The 21671-nt window shown below is 35.4% G+C and overlaps 2 protein-coding genes across 4 annotated transcripts in view; one reads left to right on the top strand and one right to left on the bottom strand.

Moving 5' to 3' along the window:
- The first annotated feature begins 836 nt into the window (after nt 1-836).
- LOC123642529 (small VCP interacting protein) lies at nt 837-7534 on the top strand. The gene is made up of 4 exons (XM_045557693.1): nt 837-999; nt 3132-3182; nt 3717-3830; nt 7130-7534. The coding sequence occupies exons 1-4, from the start codon at nt 946-948 to the stop codon at nt 7142-7144; spliced, it is 234 nt and encodes a 77-aa protein (XP_045413649.1). The 5' UTR covers nt 837-945; the 3' UTR covers nt 7145-7534.
- A 4079-nt stretch (nt 7535-11613) lies between these two features.
- The window catches only part of GAS2 (growth arrest specific 2), a 122879-nt gene continuing 112821 nt past the window's right edge, over nt 11614-21671 (bottom strand). For all 3 annotated transcript variants that reach the window (XM_045557689.1, XM_045557688.1, XM_045557691.1), the window contains one exon: nt 11614-12815. In XM_045557689.1, the coding sequence (XP_045413645.1) occupies nt 12597-12815 (219 nt within the window). In that variant the 3' untranslated portion in view covers nt 11614-12596. The remainder of the gene's footprint in view (nt 12816-21671) is intronic.

Genomic DNA, 21671 nt, shown 5'->3' with positions numbered 1-21671 from the left:
TTTTGTAATGTTTGAAAATTTTCCAACAAGCAGGAATAACTAATAGAATGCAAGAAAAAAATGAAACAAAAGCGTCTGTGTGGAGAAGAAATCAGTAAATTCAGCATTTCCTGTGAGTTCACTACAAATGAATCCTACCTCCCACTCTACACTTCCTAAATCAGAAACTAAATTTTAACCAGATGCCTAGGTGATTCTTACGCTTATTAAAATTTGAGAAGCATTTCATTAAAATATTTCTGAATAGATAAAACTTTATTATTGCTCTTGGAAGGATAAGTGAATTCCAAATATCAGAAACTAGTCGAAAACTCCACTAATGCCGCATTATTGAGACCGGGTTCAAAAACATACTGACGGATTTGACATTCTGCCGTCTCAACTGGAATAGTACTGAGCGTCTCTAGGGTGGCAGCAAAGGGTGCTGACGTTAATTTGGCTTTAATTTCTTGGACGCTGGAGTCTCATTTCACCAAAGAAGCAGCATAAATTATCCAGGGTGTGTCACTCATTTATACGTGGCAAAGTTAGGTTAGCAGGGAAGAGCTTTGTGAACCGTAGGCAAGCTTTTCCATGCCTTCCCTGCCTGCTGCTCGCCGCAGGTGCTCCCCGGCAGCGCCGCTCTAGTCACAGGCCCGTGACTCGCGGGGCGGGAAGGGGCGGGGCGGGGCCGGGCGCGGCGGAGCCTCCGTGGGTGCGGATTGGGGCATCGCCTCAGGGGGGCGGAGTCGAGCTGCCGGGACACAGAGGAGACGCGAGAACGGGGGGCGTTACCGCAGGGAGGCGGAGCCAGGGGCCGAGGAGGGTGGCGGTGGGGGAGGAGCCGAGCTGCGGGGCCGGTGGGGGCGGGGCAAGCGCGGAAGACCTGGGACGCGCGTCGGGCCGCGCAGTTGGCGCCGCCTGCTCTGGGGCGGACCCGGGGAGAGACCCTCTGGTGTCGTCCAGATGGGGATGTGTTTTCCTTGCCCCGGGGAGTCCGCGCCTCCCACGCCGGACCTGGTGAGTAGAACCACGTCCCCGCGTCTGCGCGTCCGCCGGGCCGCGCCTCGCGCACCTGTTCGCGGGAGGAGCGCGCGGCCAGGCCCGGAGCGGCGGCCCGTTGGCCGCTGGGGCGCGGAGCGGAGAGCCCGCCCGGGGGACCCTGGCGGCGAGGACGCGCGGACACGTCCGGGGGGGCGTTGGGGTCCTGCGGGAGAGACCTAGGCCGCTGCCTCCGTGTAGGTCTCTCGAATTCTGAAACAAAAATTGTCCCAAGGCGGCTCTGGCGTCTTTTTACCTTTCGCTGACTTTGGCAGAATCGGGAATTCGTAGGACGCTGGCAGACGCAGACCGCAGACGTGCGGTGTAGGGGACATTCTTGGACGTGCGGTAGATGCAGTTACGGTGCAAAAAGACATCTCTCTTTCCCCGTGAACCGAAGGGTTTAATATTCTAGGAGATGTGCATTTTCCTGTGTCTGTACCAACTGTTTAAAGAAAGAAAAGTATATAAAAAGTTACTACTAATTTAAAATTTATTTTTATAGGCAATATTCACATTTTGTTAAATTAAAAAAATACTCCAAAAAAGAAGGTGCTAGATAAAGTCGCTTATACTCCTGAGCTTTATTGGACATTTCATTAATTAATGATTTCTCTTTAGTATTTACCTCATTCTTTTATTTAAGGTCTTCCATTTAAAAACGAGTGTATGAGTACAGACTGTACGATGTGTAAAGTTGCCATATGTAACAAATAAAAAGGCTGGGTACTGAGTTAAATTTGAATTTCAGATAAACAATGAATACATTTTTAATATAGCTTTGTGCAACGCAATATTTGGAATATACACTAAAATAATTTGTCATTGATCTAAATTTCAAATTTAACTAGGTGGTATGTAGTACAGTAATTCATTTATGCTCTTTTGTAGCTTTCTGTTATTAACAGTATCTTTACATTAGTACCTTAGTACTCCTTACAGGGAGTTAATGTAGAAAATCTAAATTCCTCTACTATCTAGCTAAAAATTAGTTGAAGAAAATGGGATATTTAGGGAAGTACATTAACGTTTCAGCCATTAGGTTATAGGTACTAAAAATAATGTGGAACTTGATGTGTGGGGAAGTTCAACTTCTCTTTGTTGCTGCTGTTGCTTTTAAATGATGTTAATTTTATTTATCTGGCTGTTGATAGAATATAGTCTGTCGGTATCTGTTAAGCCTTTACCCCATCCCCATGCTTTACCCACTTCCCTTGATAACCACATGGCTCACTGCTTAGATGTCACTTTATCAGTGAACTTTTTCCTGTCCACCCTAAATAAAATATACTCTCCGCTATACCACCCACCCATCCTCCCATTACTTATTTCTGCTAAGCACTTTCTACCATCTGACAGACATTTATTTACTTAATTATATTTGTCTGTGTGCCCTCATTGGAAATTAAGTTTCATGTGGGGGCAGTCATTTGTTTCTGTTTTTTCACTGCTGTATTCCCAGATCTAGAAAAGTTCCTGAAGCATAGTGGTGCTCAATAAATATTTGTCCAATGGATGAATGTATGTATTGTGGTATGTAAAACAGAGAAATTATTAATGCCAGTCCCAAGAAAATGCTACTTATTTTCTTACATATTTTGTAATTATTACATGCACTGTTTCCCAACATTGAACAGTACGTCCATTAAATTTAATCCAATCATTCCCATCCTAACATGAGATTAGCCCACTTAGTTCATGAGCCTCTCCTGAAAACACCAGCCTACTTCAGACTCCTTTTGAACTGAAAGTACCAAAGCGTGTATTTCTCTCCTTGTATTTTTAAATGTCATTTGTTCTATTATGCCCTGACTAGCTTGCAAGCCTTTTTGTTTGAAATGGAAGAAAAAAAAAATGATTATATAGGCCAACCTGCTTGTATTTATCTTAGCATGTGCTGATTTGAAGATATATTGATTAGGAAAATGAAATTCAGAAATATGAGTATTTTATAAATGTTCTAGTAGTGGCATTCTTTGTGGGACATTTTAGGCCAGTACTAAATATTTTTGTAAAATGTTATATAGTAACCTATAAAATATAGATGTATAGTTTATCTGTGATAATGTTTGGTTTTATTTTAGAAAATATTTTTTACACATTTTCCTTAGGAAGAGAAAAGAGCAAAGCTTGCAGAGGCTGCAGAGAGAAGACAAAAGGAGGTGAGATTAAAAATAAAATTCTGCCTACTTAGATAATTGTACTTTATTCTCCATAGATGTCTATTGCTAGTGGTATTCTCTAATGTAAATAGTGTCAGATATCCTAAAAATTTACATTTAAAGGTAATCTTTTTCAAAATGATTTCCATGTTTCTATAAATTGCATTAGTGTATTTATATTATTTAGTATATGAAAATTAACTTACCTAATACCTTCTGTAAGTTGAGATGCTCCTTTAATAACATATTTCCTTGCGAAATAGATGTGCCTTATAAATAGATGTGCCTTATAAAACATTGCCACATGTGAAGTAAGTTTAGGGGGGAAATTTTGTATGGTTGCAAAATACCCAGTGAAGAAATAACAGTACGTTTTATGTAAGGCTGTTGTAGAAATATTCTAATTCTTTTTTACCAAAAATAAACCAAAACCCTACCCACCAAAACAATCTAAAAAGCAAATAAAAAACATGTTTTGTCCACTGGACGCTGATTTTTGTTGTATTTCTATACTCCTTATCAAATTCCTTGAAGGCTGCATCTCGGGGAATTTTGGATGTTCAATCTGTGGAAGAAAAGAGAAAGAAAAAGGAAAAAATAGAAAAACAAATTGCTACATCTGGGCCCCCACCACAAGGTGGACTTAGAGTAAGTATTAAAATTTACTTAGTATTTAAATTTAACTGGAATTTTTAAAATTGTAGCAATCCATTCCATGATTTCCTATTGAAATGCATTATCGGAAAATTTTCAAGTGATTTAAAACCATGAATAGGATAGGTTGAAAGTGTCAATTAATTTTAATATTTATTGGAATAGATTTGCTTTCTTTTATTAAAATGAAATTAATACATTTTTTATATTAACACAATATAATACATTATTATATTAACACTATAATACTTTTATACTTAATACTAATCTTAAATATGTCAAAAACTCAAGCAATATGGAAAAGTGTAAAGAAGACAGTAAAAATCATCCCAATTCAGTGTCTTTTTCACAAACATCATTTCTAATCTCTATACATTAATCTTACTAAATTGGATTTTGCACTATAAATTCTGTTTTTATAACCTAATTTTTTTTTACTCATTGATCTGGGATCTTTGATCTTTCCATTGTCACTCATTATCACAATTAGGAAATTGTTAATTTGGATCATAGGGTATACAGGTATGGGTGTGACACACATACCTCACAATTTATCACAAAGGTAGACACTGAGAATATAATGATAGGCAAGTTAAGCAAGGTTTTTGAACTCGGGAATATTAACAGTCTAACAGAACTACAAAGGATTTATTTTACATATTGAAGCTCAGATAATGGTTCAGGTATTTAGATTTTATTCTTGGTCCATTTATTTTTTTCTTTTTAATTATTATAGGTACATAAATATGTATATCTTTATAGGGTAGATGTGATGTTTTGATACAGGCATCCAATGTGAAATAATCAAACCAGGGTAATTGGGGTATCCTTTACGTCAGCCATTTAATATTTCTTTGTGTTAGGAACATTTACTCTTGCTCCATTTTTAAAGGAAATGCTTAAGTATATTTGTAAAAGGGTCAGTATCCTTAATTTCAGTCATTTGTATTTGTCAATGATTTGTGAGTACTTTTTAGCTAATTTATTGTCTTTTCAATTCAGTTTTTGTTTTTGCTCTCAAAACTACACATGCATATACACCTACATATGTATGCTCTATGCTCCTAATTTATGGGGCAGGCAGCATAGGAGTGTCCTGAGCAGAGTTGATAAGAGTTATCTGTGTGCATTTTACCGTTGTAAGGTACTTCATCTAATTTCACTTAATGAATGAAAATTTTGTAAAAAGTTTGTTTTTTATTTATGATGAACTTTTAACAATGTGTATAAAACAATTGGTTTCAATATTAAGGTAAATAACTGTGACCATTTTGCTTGCTTTTTATATACCCCTGTAATAGAACAGGCTAGATCTATTGTAAAGCAAAACAGTTGTTAGATAAGAATTTCAAGTCTTTATCAGAAATATAGATTATTTCTTTCAATATTCTTTTGAGATAAAGGGCTGTGTCACCAGGTTTACTTCATATAGGGTTCTCAAAAACAAAACTATGAAAATTAAATTATAGGACTAGAAGTGATATTGAGATCTATTTCATAAAAGAGGAGGTACTAAGTTAAAATCACATATGTTATAAGAAAAGGATATTTTAATTGGCATTTAGTTAGAAATATAAGAAGATACTTATTTCACATGTTCTAAGCTAATAAATTTAACATCAGCTTTTAAACTCAAAGAAATGGGCTTTCTTAATTAAATTTGAAGCTTCTACACTCTGAAGCCTATAGATTGAAAAATTAGGCCTTTTATTACTTCTGATCCTCTCAAAAGTGCTCAAAATGAACAATATTCCCAATGTAGATTTATTAATAGTTCTTTTTTGTCTTTGCACATTGTTCTTATGAGAAATCTTTCTGGCTTTCTTAACAACAATGACCTTCAGGGCCATAAAGCTGGATAGTAGCTGGAGGATTTTCTCAGCAAGTGACTCTCATAAACCATTACTGTTGCCCACTGTGAGTCATTTTCCTTTGGGATGTTCCTCATCACCACCACCACCACTACACTGACTTCAAGGAGCATGCTCCTTTCCCCTTGACCACATGCACAGCACATTGAGAGCATGAAGTTCAAAAAAAAAAAAAAAAGAAAGAAAGAAAGAAAAAAAAGAAAAGCAAACTTGGAGGCTCAGGGATAACCAAAAAGGAAAACACAAGGCAGAAATAACTTAATCCTTAACCCTCTTGGCGTAGGGTCCTTTAAGGGCTGCTGGCTGGCCTGTTCCATGGGCTGGCCTAAAGTATCCTATGGAATAGCTGGCTTCTTCCTAACTAGATTCCATAATACAAGGAAAACATTTCCTTTCCCTGTCTTCACATCTTCCACGTGTTCATCTCCTGACCAGCTCTGCTTCGTCCCAGGATGATTGGCATGGGTAATGCTCACTGTCTTCTGGAAAGTCACCCTGACCTTAAGAAGTCAATGTGATGCAAAGTATTATCAGTACAGGAGTAGTGGCAGACCTTTAGTGCAGTGGCTGTCTACCCTAGCTCATGTATTGAGTCTTTGGGGAGTTTACAAAAAAGACTCATCACTGGGCCCCATCTCATACCAGTCAGAGTCTCCGAGAGGGGGTTTAGCCATCAGGACTTTTTTAACCACCCCAAGGTAATCTAATGTGAAGCCAGATTGAGAATGACCACTATAGTATTTTTAACACTACTCATAACAGATACATTATAGAAAATACAGTCCTATGGTAAAAAATGTTTAAAAATTCTAAATGTTTAAAAAATTCTAAATGTCTAAAAATTGTATAATGCAGCTGTATCCCCTTCTTAGAAATTATAAAGGAGAAGAATTAAATCTTCTCAGAAGTCCTACATAAAGAAAAGCAAGTTTATTTGGATTAACCCTTAATTTTCAAAACTTATTCAAATATAGATTTTTTTAAAAATATATAACACTCAATAATATTCCTTGAATGTACTAGGAAAACACTACTGAAGAGACTGTTAAATATCTCTGGTCCTATCCCAGTGGCTCTTTGAGAACCCGCTATGACAGATTTAATAGACTTGGTTAAAGAAAGCAACAAATGGAATATTTTGTTAAGCAAGAAAATACCTTGCCAAACTATTATTTAATAATTTATGCCATTCCTTGGCTCCCTGGCTCAAATAAGAATTTCTTCATTTTTATTTTGTGGTAAACCATCATTTTATTTCAGACTTTTGACTGTAATGTAAAATTTTATTAATAGCTGCTATTCACAAAAATTATTTTACATTTCTGTATACCATATTCCTCATTTTACCTGTTTGTTCACTGGGTATCATTACCTAACTTTAAGTGAAATTTACTTTTCTGTCTATATTTTTATTTTTTCTAGTGGACAGTATCATAAACATAACATGAGTGGAAGAGTCTGTGCCAATAACTGTTTAATATCTGCAATCAAGTGGACTTCCTCAGTTTAATCTCTTTCTTTGAATAAATGAAGATTCAGACTTTGTAATATTATTGTCCTTAAATGCAATGCTAACTCTATATTGAAAATATTGAAAAAACTTTTGATTTTCAAACTTAACAAATGGCCACACCTTTCATTAAGTACTTATATTCCTACATTTGCTCTTCTACAGTTAGTGGATGATTTGCCATTTTTTTTAAGTAGTTAAAAATGGACCTAAATAGTGAATACCAATACATTGCATGTAAAAATTCTGCATACATCTCTAATATTAAATTTTGCAATTGTATTTGCTTCCTTTATAGAATGATCTAACTACTTATATTTGTGCTGCTTTGCCTTATACAGGTTTTTATTCACTGTATATGAAGACTTTTGATTAAACTTTATGGGTCTAGTGCCTTTAAACTAATCATCAGGGAAAATCTTGAAAAATAATTTGAAGGGCTTATGTGAAGGAACACTGTAAATTTTTATAACTTACTAAGTAATGAATATTTTTAGGCAAATGTTGTATTTCTCCTAATTTATTTTCTATTTCTGTAGCTTATAAAATTAATATATTGTGTTTTACATTACAATAACATTTTTTTGTTTGCTGAATTTAAAATTATGTATTAGTGATACCATGGGAGGGTAGTGATGTACTATTGTATAATATCACATGCAGCTCTATAAAGATCTTGGTAGTAATTGAGTTAAACTAATAATCTGGATAGATTGTAATGAGTGGTAATATATTTGTCCAAATTTTGTAAATGTTATTTTTTATTTATTAAAGAATGATCATAAGATTTATACAGATATGAATTTGCAAGGCAAATATGAAATGCATGAAATAGAAACATGTAGATAGTATATTTAAAAAGTTCTACTTCAAACATAAAAATATTAGGTAATTCTATACAATGCATAGTCAAAACTTTTTAGATTTTTGTTCATCAGGAACGTGAGTTTTATAGCATTTTTGTTTTCTTTTAATACATAATTTGATAAAAGAATTATTATTAGCTATTATAAGTTGTTAACTTTTTTTAATGACAAGGCCACATACTGAGCTCTAAATTAGAATTTGCAGATACTAAGTGCCAATAGGGGCTGTAAATTAAATAGACCAGCTTACGTGCTTAACACAAAGGAAACTAAGCCAGTATCTCACCGATCCTTCCCACAAGACTTATTTTATGATTTACATGTTAATTGTAAAGGGTTTGAACTCTAATGTAGGTATCCTGACTTACTATGGAAAAAAAATTATCTTTTCTATTATAGTATGAAATTTTCTGTGAATATGGAGGCAAGACGTATAGTTTGACAGGCTCAATTTTCATTAACCTGTAGAGGATTAGTGCTATTTTTGTTCCTAAAGGATGGAGAAATCATTGAATTGTATTTTAGGATTAAAATTTTTTATTTTTATTAAACTTACTAATCTTTCAAAGGAAAAAGGATCATTAATAGCTGCATGGATATAGAACCAGAGCATATCATCCCTGAGTTTTGTAAATCCTTCCTCCAATTTTAATACAGCAAGAACAATTTTATCTTTACTACATGTTAAAGAATTAGAACTTGAGTTGGTGTAAACAAAATGTTTACTTCCAGAGGATAATGCCCTAATAATAGCTTATACCCAAATACCATGTTTATCTACTGTTGAAACATCAGTGATGTGGAGATATATTACTTTTTGTGAAAAATGGGATATGCTGCTTCTTCCAGCCATGGCCTGCCTCCATGGATGTGATCAGCTCTCCCCCAAACCACATGAGTTGCAGGGGTGAGCAGAGATACTCAAATGTTAGGAACATACTTAGGAAAGGAGAAGGGGTGACTGAATACCTGGTAAGATAGCAAATGAATACAAATAAATACATACATACATACACACACACATGCTTCCAGACATTTTCCTCATAAATTTATGGATCAGTTCCTATGAAAACTTTAAATGGGAGCCAACTTCCCATATTTCATAATTTAAATAAAATATTATTAATATTGTCACTCAAACCCCCCAAACTACCAAGATGTCACTGAAACAGTAAAATGAATATATGTAACTATCATGTTAAGATGTAAAATGCTTAAACTGCTGCTTAATTTTGATCATCAAACAATTATTATAGCTGATAACTAAAAGTTGTACATTACACAGCCCCCTTGTGACATGCTGCATGTTTTTTAAACATCTATATGTGATTCTATTGTCCCACTGATTGTATCTGGAATGTAATAATTTTCCCACACGTGGTTTTGTTATAAATTCTGTATTGCCTTTTAGGAATATAAATATACATTTTTTTCTGTATAAAAATTGTCATGGGCCATCTATGTTTAACAAGATTTTATCTTTACTACGTCTTAAATAACTATAACAGAAATTGGGTTGATAGTTAGGAAAACCTCAAGAATATCTTCATCTCGTTGGAATTAAGAAGAGTAACAGAGCTAAAGGCTGGTGTGTTCATATAATCCCTGGATTTACAGGTGGGCACATTTATTTTCCTATACTATAAATGATATTATTAGTTTTCTGTTCTGTTTAGAGAAATAATACTATATAAGAGTTCTATCTGTCATCCTTGGTACCCCAGGAGAATTGACATAAACTTTGAATTTTCCTTTTCTCCAAAAGTTTGACTTATTTTCACTAGGAAGAATTATGCTATGTCCTTAGAAGAAAAAGATAACTCTTGCCTTGTGTGTGTGTGCGTGTGTTTGTATTTTAGAGAAATTTTATTTTTATTTTTATATCGGGGTAATTTTAATGTACTTCTGATATTTGCATTTTTTATTTCAAAATATTAAGGGGGTACAAATGTTTTTATTCCATGGATAGCTTTTGTAATGCTTGAGTCAGGGCTGTAAGTGTGCCCACCACCCAAATAGTGTTCATTGTACCCATTAGGTAGTTTTTTGCCTCTCCCCTCCTCCTCTCTGCCCCTGCTTGATTTCCTGATTAGTTTTTACTTCCCTCTGTGCACATGTGTGCTCATTGGTTAGTTCCAATTTACTAGAGAGTACATGTGGTGTTTGTTTTTCCATTCTTAAGATACTTCACTTAAGATAATGGTCTCCAGTTCCATCCATATTGCTGCAAAAGGCATTAATTCATCCCTTTTATGGCTGAATAGTACTCCATGATATACATATGCCACATTTTGTTAATCTACTCATGAGTTGATGGGCGCTTGGGTTGATTCCATATCATTGTAATTGTGAATTGTGGTGCAATAAACATTCCAGTGCAGGTGTCTTTTTGATAAAATGACTTGTTTTTAATTTTTTTTATTTCAGAATATTATGGGGGGTAGGAATGGTTTGGTTACATGGATTGCTTTTGTATTGCTTGAGTCAAAGTTGTAAGTGTGCCCATCACCCAGATAGTATATGTTGTGACCTCTAGGTATGATTTCATACATCCTCTCCTCCGCCTCACACCTGCTTGATTGCCATTGAGTTTTACTTCCATATGTGCACGTGAGTGCTGATCAGTTAGTTCCAATTTAATATTATAGAGAGTACATGTGGCATTTGTTTTTCTATTCTTGCAATACTTCACTTAGAAGAATGGTCTCCAGTTCCATCCAGACTTTTACAGAAGGTATTAATTCATTTTTTATGGCTGACTAGTACTCCATGTTATACATATACCACATTTTATTAATCCACTCATGAATCAGTGGGCATTGGAGTTGGTTCTACAGCTTTGCAATTGTGAATTGCGCCACAATAAATATTCAAGTACAAGTGTCTTTTTGATAAAATGGCTTTTTTTCCTTTGGGTAAATACCCACTAGTGGGATTGGTAGTGGATCAAATGGTAGGTCTACTTTTAGTTCTTTGAGGAATCTCCATGCTAAAATATTTTTCCATAGAGGTTGTACTAGTTTACAATGTCAGCAACACTGTATAAGCACTCCTTTCTCCCCACATCCAGCATCTATTGTCTTGGGACTTTTTGATAAAGGCCATTTTCACTGGAGTTAGGTGATATCTTATTGAGTTTTGATTTTCATTGCCCAGAATGATTATCACCACTTCCAGCACCACAAAATTCAACCATGTCTGTTATTTTAAAACTTACCAGTTAACAGGTTATGTAATGTTTTGACTAAATTGCCCATTTCTTAGAAGGTAGAAGTGGCAAGAAAGGTGGAATTTTTATTGATATTGAAAAATGAAGAAATGAAAAATTAGTTCTGCCTATATTTTTTATACTTGGGGCAGCACTTAGGGTACTACCTATGATAAAATCTAAACCCTCTGCTAAGGAGAAAAAATACCACCACCACTCACATTCCAAAGTGTAGAAGTGCTAGCCTTCATATAACTCTCAGGAAAAGTTGCCATTTGAAGATTAAATTTGTTTCAGAATAAGCCATTGATATAGAGACAAATAACATTTTTTGAATTTTATCTTTTTAATTCTTGAATCAGTGAGGACAATAGTTTGCTGTTTATTGGTACAAAACAGCCCTGTCCTGGGTATACAAGGGTATACATAAGTCTGTAACATCATTAGCTACAGTGAATTTACTAGACAGCATAGCAAAATAGGATTAACTAAAGATATACTTTAATAATAAAATGCTTTAAAATAACATGAAATCAATGAACATTTGACTGTACAATTTACTCGTCAAAATATAAACGTATGTCAGCTTACGTATGTGAATTACACTAAGTCATTCTAAACACAGCCATGTGCTTAGGAATGTATGAAACAATTCATAAGCTACTCTCTAAGGGGGTGTACTGAAAACTTCCAAAAGTACCCCAGATTTTTGGTTATAGATAAGAGAGAAACTTTAAGGCAATCTTCCAAGTGAATGTAAACTTTTCTGAAGTGGCCTTTCCAGTAAAGTATTACTGCTGTGAATACTCTGTATTTATTTGTAGTGCTGTTGGATATTTTAAGTAGCACATTATCATACTAATTGTCATTTTGTAAAAAACAGCTTAAAAATCCTGCAATTATAAAAATGTCTGGGGTGCTTTTCCTCATGGACATAAAGCAGGCACTTTCTGTTGACTTATCTGCAAATTCTAAATGTTTTCTCCTAATAAGTTTTTATCTTTAGCTAGAATTGTGTTCCTAATGTTTATGTTCTAAATGCTGTGTTCACATATTGAGAAATAATAATTTGCCTATAATTTGTCTAATTTAACTCTGAGTTTAGAATTTCTTTTAATAGGTGATATTCTACAGAAGCATTAAAAATAAATAGTGCTACTCTTTGAACATTTTTCAACATGTTGACATTTTTCTGTCTGTTACACTTTTTCCGAAGTAGTTTTCAGAGCATGTGAACTAAACTGACTACAGTGGAGAAGTGGCTACAGGCCTTTATGAGAGTCCCCTTGTAGTGACCAATTAGTTTCATTTAATTTCCTTCTTAGCCTTATAATTTGCAGAGACCACCAAGTAATTATCTGGATTCATGTCCTTGAGAGTTGGAGATTTGCTTTGGATGGGGGATGTTTTGCCATCCACACGGGAGATCTGCAGCATTCGGCAGGGGTCGTGTTTTAACAAATACCCTGCAAAGGTTTCCCATCCTCCTCCCACACGGACCATGACATGTTTATTGTGCAGCATCTGAAATGAAAGAAGAGATAAAAGTTTTAAATTCTGAGAAGTCTTATAGTATCTCGAATCATCTCTCAGTTCTAGTGAAATAAGTGCGTTTGTTTGTCTTGTATTTCATGCCCCATTGTTTTTCTACTTGGTGCACAGTGTCTGAGTTAGCATATAGTTTATGAAAGAAGCCTTGTTTTTTCTATGCAAGTAGATGGTGGGTGAACATTCCGAGGATCCAGCTTTGCCATGCAATGGGAACCAGCAACTATGTATAATTCTTCCGTTTAATGTGTCTGAATGCCTCTTCCTGACATCTGATGTTCCATTATAGCTCTCACTGCTGCCCCCAGTTCCTGCCTACTGGGTGCTTATCCTTCCCACCAGGTTATTCCCCTCTGAACCAGGACTTAAAGATCATGGAAAGGTCAGCTATTGAATTACCATGTTAACAGTCACACAATATGAATATGAAATAGAATGTCAATAGAATATCAATATCCAATATGAAATGGAATTGAAAATGCGCTCAGAAAAACTGACGTCTTCCCCAGTCATTGTCTGAGTTCTTCAAGGCAAGTGTTTCGGAACAGCCAAGCATTAATGTTTTTCTTTACTCTTATTCTTCCTTATTACTTCAGAGTAACATCTTTTTAAAAAACTTACCTCCAGGCTCAGGAGCCATTTGGAGCTCCAAGTTAACAAGACTATAGAGTTAACAAGTAAAGAATGCATGTATAATAAAATAATAGTATAATAAAATCATGTCAGAGTTGTGGAGGTTTGGAATGAAAGCCAAAGAATGTGACCTTAGCATCCTTCCAATATCAGAAAATTTAAGATTAAGGGGAAAGTTGCACAATCACTGAAGCCCCTGATGACCTCCTCTCCTGCCTGCAATTTTATGGATACATACAGGGAATGTAATGTTGGGATGGGGATGTGATTGTGAGAGGGAGTCTGGGAAGTCACTTTCATTGTAGATCTATTAGAATTCCTCTCGCTCTGTGTCAGCTGGAGGCTCAGACTTTTTGACTCCCATCTAGTAAGGAATAATCTTACTGCTCTTACTTAGCTTTTGAGAATCTGATGAAAATTTTGAACCCTCTTTCTATATGCCTGTATTCACAAATTTTTGCATGTGTGTTTAGGAGTTTCACAGAATCTCAGAAGTCTATCCATTCATTAGCTCAAAGTAAGAAACTCTCATTTATATGGTTAACATAAAACAGTTTTTAAAATAGAATAATGTGAAAAGTAATGTAAATGTAATTAATAACAATAATTAAAATTATTAGACTCACAAGAATTAAATTTAAAGTAACTCTAGGGGCTATTCTCATTTAGAGTATTAGATTTTAAAATAGAAAGAACCCTAGAAAACATCTTCCAGCTAAAAGTCTTTGAAGATATTTTAGAATCAGAATCTACTCATTAAATAAAATCTCAAGGAGAACCCCTGAAATATAAAGCAGATAAAAAGAGTTAGGATTTAGCTTGTAATTACTTTGCCTTTCCTGGTCCTGCCAGTGGTACCAAGTTCCTGTTTTACAGATGAGGATACTCAGCACCAGATCTTTTGATTTGCTTAGGACCCAGATTTCTTAACTCCAGTCTAATGCTTTTCCCATGACAGTTTCTACTTAAAAAATAAAATCCACCAGAGCTTGCATAATTTGATCTGCACATTCCCATTCCCACAAGTTTCTGTATGTGCCTCTACTGCCTGTTCGGCACTGGACTGCTTGTGAGCAGAAAAAAACACTAGTCAGAACAGTTTTTAAATAATTCTGTAAAACAGAGACCAAAACAGTTTTCAGGCCGGAGTATGCTAATAATTTAGCACGTATTCTGCTTACAGATTTCTTCATGACTCCATAGGCCCATGCAAAGTGGATCCAACATGAGACAAATCATACTCAATGTGAATAGCACAGGAATTAAATTTCTGCTCACTCCTCTTCCGCATCCTTCCTACAGCGGATATTGATCTCAGTCTAATATTCTTTCACAATCAATAGCTGAGGTTTAGCAGAAAATACTTTTACAACGTATCTAGGTTCACTTTTACACCTTGGTAAGTGGAAACTAATGGACACAGTTGTACTTTTGTGAATAACTTCCCTCTCAGAAGTCTAGTTTCATCCTGTGAAAGTTTCTTTAATGAGAACTACAGTTGGAGGAGGCATATGTATCTTTCCTGAGCTCTAAAAGCCTTGCTGATTGACTGTGTGTGATTGTACTGGGGAGGGAGATGGTGGTTGTTGTTTTCTCATCTTGAAATCTGAATCTATAGAGGTTTTTCATGTGATTAGCTCATCCTTTGCCTTTGATTGCAGTTCTGTAGGCAATCACTGGAGAGGTGTTTTTCTCCAAAGGTGTAAGACCATCCTCCCACTACCAAATTTTTAAAGGAAACAACAAACAGACAATATATGACTTATATTTTTTAAAAACTTTCCACAAAATTAGAAAGAGAGCTTTTACCTTTTAGAAACAGATATAACTTCCTATAAAACGTTTTTATTTGGTCTCCTCGAGACACTGCTTCATATGGACGCCTTAGGAACTGGGACATTGCTAATGCTTAAATCAGATTATCAGAGGTTTCTTTCTCCTGAAAGATTACTATTAGGTCTCAGCTTTAGTAGTTTGTTTGGTTCTCCTAATTATTTCAAGGACAGGGTTTTTGTTTTTTTCTCATCTTCTTTATGAACCAGTCATAGCTTTGAAGCTTGGGTCAGAACTGTTAAATGCTTCTCTCTTGCTTTGGAGCCAGCCTTTTTTTCTTATTCTATTTGGTTCCTAAGCTACATTAAAAATTAAAAAAAAAAATACATGCATAAATGCACCAATACTTTTTACTGAGTGCTTTCTTGATGCAGTATTTCACAACAGTCTAAGCATCATGATCCATGTACAAATGTATTTATCCATAATACTTAAAACAAACAGAAAAACCTGTCTCCATCTTCAAAGAAAAATATTGAATGTATATTGTAAAGGAGTAATTGTGGAATCCATTCCTTTCCTCATGCCTCATTCTGGCTACTCCTGGGAGTTGGAAGAGTTTTAGGTTGATAATAGTTTTCCACAGCAAACCTTAGAAGTCAGGTATTCCCTAATTCCCTGTGAGATAGGTGGCCCTATCTGGGGATATACTCAAGAAAACAGGCTTTTCAATTCTGAGACATCCCTGCTCAAATCTCAGACCTTGTTAATGAGTAACCTATAATTTGCTAAGAAAGCCAGTGGTCAAACTTGGCAACGGTTTCAAGCATGGGATTAAAGGATTAGGATCATGCAAAAGATAACAAGTGTTGGCAAGGATGTGGAGAAAGGGAACCCTTATACACCATTTGCAGGAATATAAATTGGTTCAGCCATTATGGAAAACAGTATGAAGGTTTTCCAAAATATTAAAAATAGAACTACCATATGATAAAGCAATCTCACTACTGGGTATATATCCAAAGGAAATGAAATCAGTATGTCGAAGAGGTATCTGCACACCTATGTTTATTGCAGCACTATTCACAATAGCCAAGATATAGAATCAACCTAAGTGTTCATCAATGAATGAATGAATAAAGAAAATGTGCTATATGTACACAGTGGAATATTATTCAGCCATAAAAAGAACAAAATTCTGTTGTTTGCAACAACATGGATGAACCTGGAGTACATTATATTAAGTGAAATAAGCCAGACACAGAAAGACAAACACTGTATGATCTCACTCACATATTTAATCTAAAAAAAGTTTATCTCACAGAAGTAGAGAGGAGACTAGTGGTTACCAGACACTGGAGTGATTTGTTGGGGAAAGTGATGGGGAAATGTTGGTCAAAAGATATGCAATTACAGTTAGATAGGAGGGATAAGTTCAAGAGAACTATTGTATAGCATGATGACTATAGTTAAAGCAGATACATTGTGTTCTTTAAAAAATTAAAAAGAGTGGATGTTATGTATTCTTGCCACAATATAACTATGAGAGTTAGTACATTTGTTAATTACCTGCATTTAACCATTTCACAATGTATACATACTTCAAAACATCATGTTGTACATGACGAATACATATATTTTTATCTGGCAATTTAAAAATAAATGAATAAATACATAGAAGAGGACCCATATATAAAGTCCTTTAAAAAAGATATTAGGGTCATAGAGGTTTATAGTTCTGATCATAGAGACCTAAATCCCAAGCCTTTTCTTTTTTAACTTTTGGTATGTGCTCAGTCTCAAAAACAAACAAACAAAAGTTTATCACCCACCCTCATCTCCATAAACAAATCCTCTACTTTTTAACATAAAAACAAATCAACCTGCTATAAACCAAGTTACTCTTAACTCTTCCCTCCCTTCTCCCATAACACTTGCCCTACAGTGAGCTCTTCCAACAGAGCTGCTGAGCTAGTTTAGAATGAAGATTATACACTTAATCCAAGAACTCATTCCATCTCAAGATTAGTGACATTCATTAGACCAACTGCAATTAATTGATCCTCTTTCTTTTTGTTTTTTTCAACTCCATTTCCTTTTCCTCTCTCTTATTCTCAAACATACTACCCATTCCTACCTTCATCAGTCTACTGAAGACTTCACCTTCCTTTCACATGCATCCTCTCTCGGTACCTCTACAGGCTAATTTACCTGAAACTATATTTATGCTTCCCTTGCCTTTTACTTCTCAGGATGAAGTCTTCCTGTCCAGGTTCAATTCCTAACACTATGTCCCACTTCCCATTAACTCCCATTCTTGCTGTCATACCTTGTCCTTACAGCTGAGCTTCTTGATAGTTAAATTCACACTTCATATCTTCACTTCTGACTGTATTACATACAACCCACAGTATACATTTCTTCTGCCCCCTTCCTCTTAACTGACTGCATAGGGAAGGGGAACCAGATGGCTTCTAGATGTATCAAATCCAATGGATGGTCCTAAATCTTTATCTTTCTTGATCATTCTCCCAAGTGAGGTATCTGATGATATTGAACACTTCTTCCTTGAAACTGCCTACTCCTTGACTACCTGCTGAGACAGGGAACTGGCAGGTACTGCCTTGGGCACTGCTTTGGGTACTGCTTTAGGCATTGCTTTTCTTTGGGCATTGCTATAGGCATTGCCTAGCTGAGTCAGGAAGTCTCCAAAGTTTCAAACTACTCTGATCAAAACAGGATGGCAGCAGGGCAAGTTCCAACTGGTTAGAACCCTGATGGTGGATAAATAGAGGGTATCACCCTGATTCCAGGAAAACACTGCCCCTCCATGAATATTCCTCCCCTTGTTTAGCCTACAATTAAGCCATTCTTAAATAGAAGGGCAAAAGGAACCACAGGGCTTGTTCTCTTCTGCAAGGAGAACTAGCCTCTGCTCTGTATGTTGAATAGACTCTGCAGTTTCTGAATAAATCTTGCTTTCACCTTGTGCTGTCAGCTCACTCCTGAATTCTTCCTTGCACAAAGCAACGGACCCACTTGGACTTCAAGAGGTGTCCAGCATGGGAATCACTTTCCTGTGTCACTGTGACGAGCCTTTCTTTCCTGAGTTGCCTGCAACCTACCTCATTGCTCTTTCTTTGCCTCCTTCATAGGTTCCATTTCTTCTACCTTTTTAAGTTTTGCTGTTCCAAAGGATTCTGTCCTTTTTCTATTGCTTTTCTCCCTCTAATCACTCTCTATTTTCCCACCTCATGGTTTTCACTACCATCTACTTTTGCCTTATAAATTATAATTCTAGCCCTTGCCACTTCCCTGATGATCAAACATCACCTCCCTCTGGGAAATCTTCCATGGTCAGTTCCCTCACCAGATGATAAGTGAATCCTTTCTTGCTGTGTGCTATTTAATTTTACACATGATTTCACTGTTTCATTCATCCTACCATATTGTAATTGCTGATTCATTTGTATGCCCCTTTTCATAATTATGTGAGATCTCTGAAGAGCGGAATGGTGTATTTCTCATTTTTGGAATCTCACACATGTAAATTCAGAACAGTGACAATACTATAATCATATACTCCTTTTTATTTATACTTCCACAGAGTGTACTTACTTTGCCTAACCTATGCTATTATCAGTATTAATCCAATTTTATAGATAGAAAAACTGATGCACTAGATGTTAAGCACCAGTAAAAAAAAAAGAAAAAAAAACTGCTTCAATTATAAGGGACTAGTAAAAAAAAAAAAAAAAGAAGTTAAGCAACTTGAGGAAGAGTGCACAACAAATCAGTGGCAGAATCTTTTCTTCCATTACACCACATCCACATATACTGTAACATGCCTAGATTTCAGTTTTCATACAGGCTTAGTTACTTTTCCAGTGATAATTTAGTATAGGCAAGGCATCATTAATATAAGAAATTGCAGTAATTAGCTTAAGCAGAGTTACTGTGCTCATTTAAAATGATTTATACCACTATGTCCTAATAAGCCCTAAATAAACATTAAATTTAATTTCAGAAGATTACCCTCTAATGGCCATAATTATTCCAGTAATAACATGTTTCAATTGTAGGTAACAAGATAGAATATATTCATATTAAGGTATCTGTTGGCATAAGTAGGATTGGCCTTTGATGCTCTATTCAGCGTATTATCTTATTGTTCCTTTATTTTGACACTTCACAGAGTTGAACAACTTTGTGTTTTCCATTCCAAAAGGTAGCACTCTTGACAGGAAGCATCAATGCACATGTCAGCTGAGTGCAGTCATGTATCACTTAACAGTGGGAATACGATCTAAGCAACATGTGGTTAGGCCATTTTGTCATTGTGAGAACATGATAGAGTGTATTTACACAAACCTAGGAGGAATAGCCCCACACCCCTAGGCTATGTTATAGCCTGGTGCTCATAGGCTATAAACCTGTACAACACATTGCTTTACTGAATACTGTAGGGAACTATAACACAATGATAAGTGTTTGTGGATTTAAACATAAAAATGGTATAGTACAAATCAGTATTATAATTTTATGAAGCCACCCTTATTGACCGAAATGTCATTATGGGGCACATGCCTGTATTTAATGTTCAGTATTTAGTCCTATGTTGTTGTTTGCTGTATTTCTTCTCAAGTAAAGATAAGCAAGTTAGAGTTGCTACAAATTTTTCCCAACCCTATATGTTGCACAGTAGCAGTTTTGCATGTTAGGTCTTATTATGGCTGTTACCATTTTCTCCAAGTGGCCTCATTCCTCACTGTGCCTCTGGTCCTAGCAAAGGGGAGGTGATCTGTTACTGACTTAGGCAACATTTGTGCATGCTGAAAGGAAAAAAATAAGACAGTAACCAAAATCTTATCTAGACATTTCACCCAGTGGGCTGAATAATGAAGTTTTATAACCATAACCAGGCTGTTGCAAACATTGTAAACATTATCTTTCTTCATGTCTATGAGTGACACATATTGCTTCTCCAGAGAAAAGAATTAGTATGTCTCAAAATTGTATTTTTGTTTTAAAACAATTTCTCTCAGTAATAGGAAAAAACATTCCCTTTATTAATCAAGGGCATTTTGTTTTATGACTTTGTTGTCTTATGATGCTTAATCATGTGTTTTCTTAAAAAGCCTTTGCATGCATAATAATAAAAGCAAAACTTTTTCTTTACATATGAGTCATACACTATTAGAGCACCTACCATGTGTAAAGTAGTCTACAAATATGTTCTGCTGAATAAAGAGGATACAAAGAAAAAGAAACATCAAGGTCATTAGCAATGCTCTTGTTTCACAGATGTGCAAACATTCAGAGACAGGGTCACATAGGTGGTTCACTAGAGCCAGGCTAGAAATCACATCTCCTTTATTCCCAATCTAACACATGCCCTTACAATTAGAGAGCTGTATTATTCCAAAAATTGTTATTCTAAAATTGAATCCAATATTTAAAGGTAGGTATATAATCAGAAGTGGTGTTAACATGTTAGATAAGTCATTATCTTGGTTTTACTGAACTGAATGCACATTTTGTGAGACTACAATATGTTTACCTAATGTCTGCTTTGTAGCATCATCTTTTAATTTTATTTTCCTAACATCAAAGGGAAAAAAATCTATCCAGAACCAATCAAGTTCTATAGCTCATCCAGACACTTAATTCAAAGGAAAAAAAATGGGTTGAAAGGAAATAAGTTAATTCTCTTATATTAATTTAGAACATATTGGAAATTGCATAAGTTGTAGAAATGATCAATCAGGAGCTTCCTTCAAATCATGGGGAGGTCACTACAGCATCAAGTGGTCTATTGCTCTGGTTCTTACTGTGATTACAGGATTTCAGAAAGGAGTTTTTTTCTTTTTCTAGTTGTGTGGCTTGGAGAAGCAGGCTAGAATCACATTATGTGTAGTTAAGAACGTCAAGGAAGAGACTATTTTTTTCTTCTTCTTTGGAACACTAATTAGTGTTTAGAAATAGAAATGCATCAACTCACTTTTCATTGACAAGGAAAAGCCTATATTTATGTAGATCACAGAAAAGCTCAGGTTTCACTAAATGAAGAAATGGTCACATAGGAGAGCCAGAAAAATATTATGGATTTATGGATAATATGCTTGCCTTTTAAGATGACCAAGTTCTGTATAGCTCAGCTATAACACATAAACAACAAATAAGCAAAAGCACTAAAAAAAATACCCACCAGGAAATGTCTTTTAAATGAGCAGAATTTAAAATTAAAAGCTTCATGTTCATATTTGGTAGCTTTATTTAATTTCTCAGTATAAATCTTCTTGAATGTCCACGTATGTCCAAAATCATAATTTCTATGAAATGCATCAGGTGTTGTCACCCTCACTGGATGACATTGATAAATCTGTTTCATTCTGACTCTAATCTTGTGTTCCTGGCCTTGAAAAC

The sequence above is a fragment of the Lemur catta genome, chromosome 7, assembly GCF_020740605.2.
Source record: "Lemur catta isolate mLemCat1 chromosome 7, mLemCat1.pri, whole genome shotgun sequence".
Taxonomy (NCBI): Eukaryota; Metazoa; Chordata; class Mammalia; order Primates; family Lemuridae; genus Lemur; species Lemur catta.
The sequence above is the reverse complement of the archived record's forward strand: the minus strand, read 5'-3'. Positions and strand labels throughout refer to the sequence as shown.

Bases quoted from the DNA above. Each gene is read 5' to 3' on its own strand.
- LOC123642529 (XM_045557693.1), top strand. From the start codon at position 946: ATGGGGATGTGTTTTCCTTGCCCCGGGGAGTCCGCGCCTCCCACGCCG. The intron at 1,000-3,131 runs GTGAGTAGAACC...CATTTTCCTTAG, and splicing joins CGCCTCCCACGCCGGACCTG to GAAGAGAAAAGAGCAAAGCT. The intron at 3,183-3,716 runs GTGAGATTAAAA...AATTCCTTGAAG, and splicing joins CAGAGAGAAGACAAAAGGAG to GCTGCATCTCGGGGAATTTT.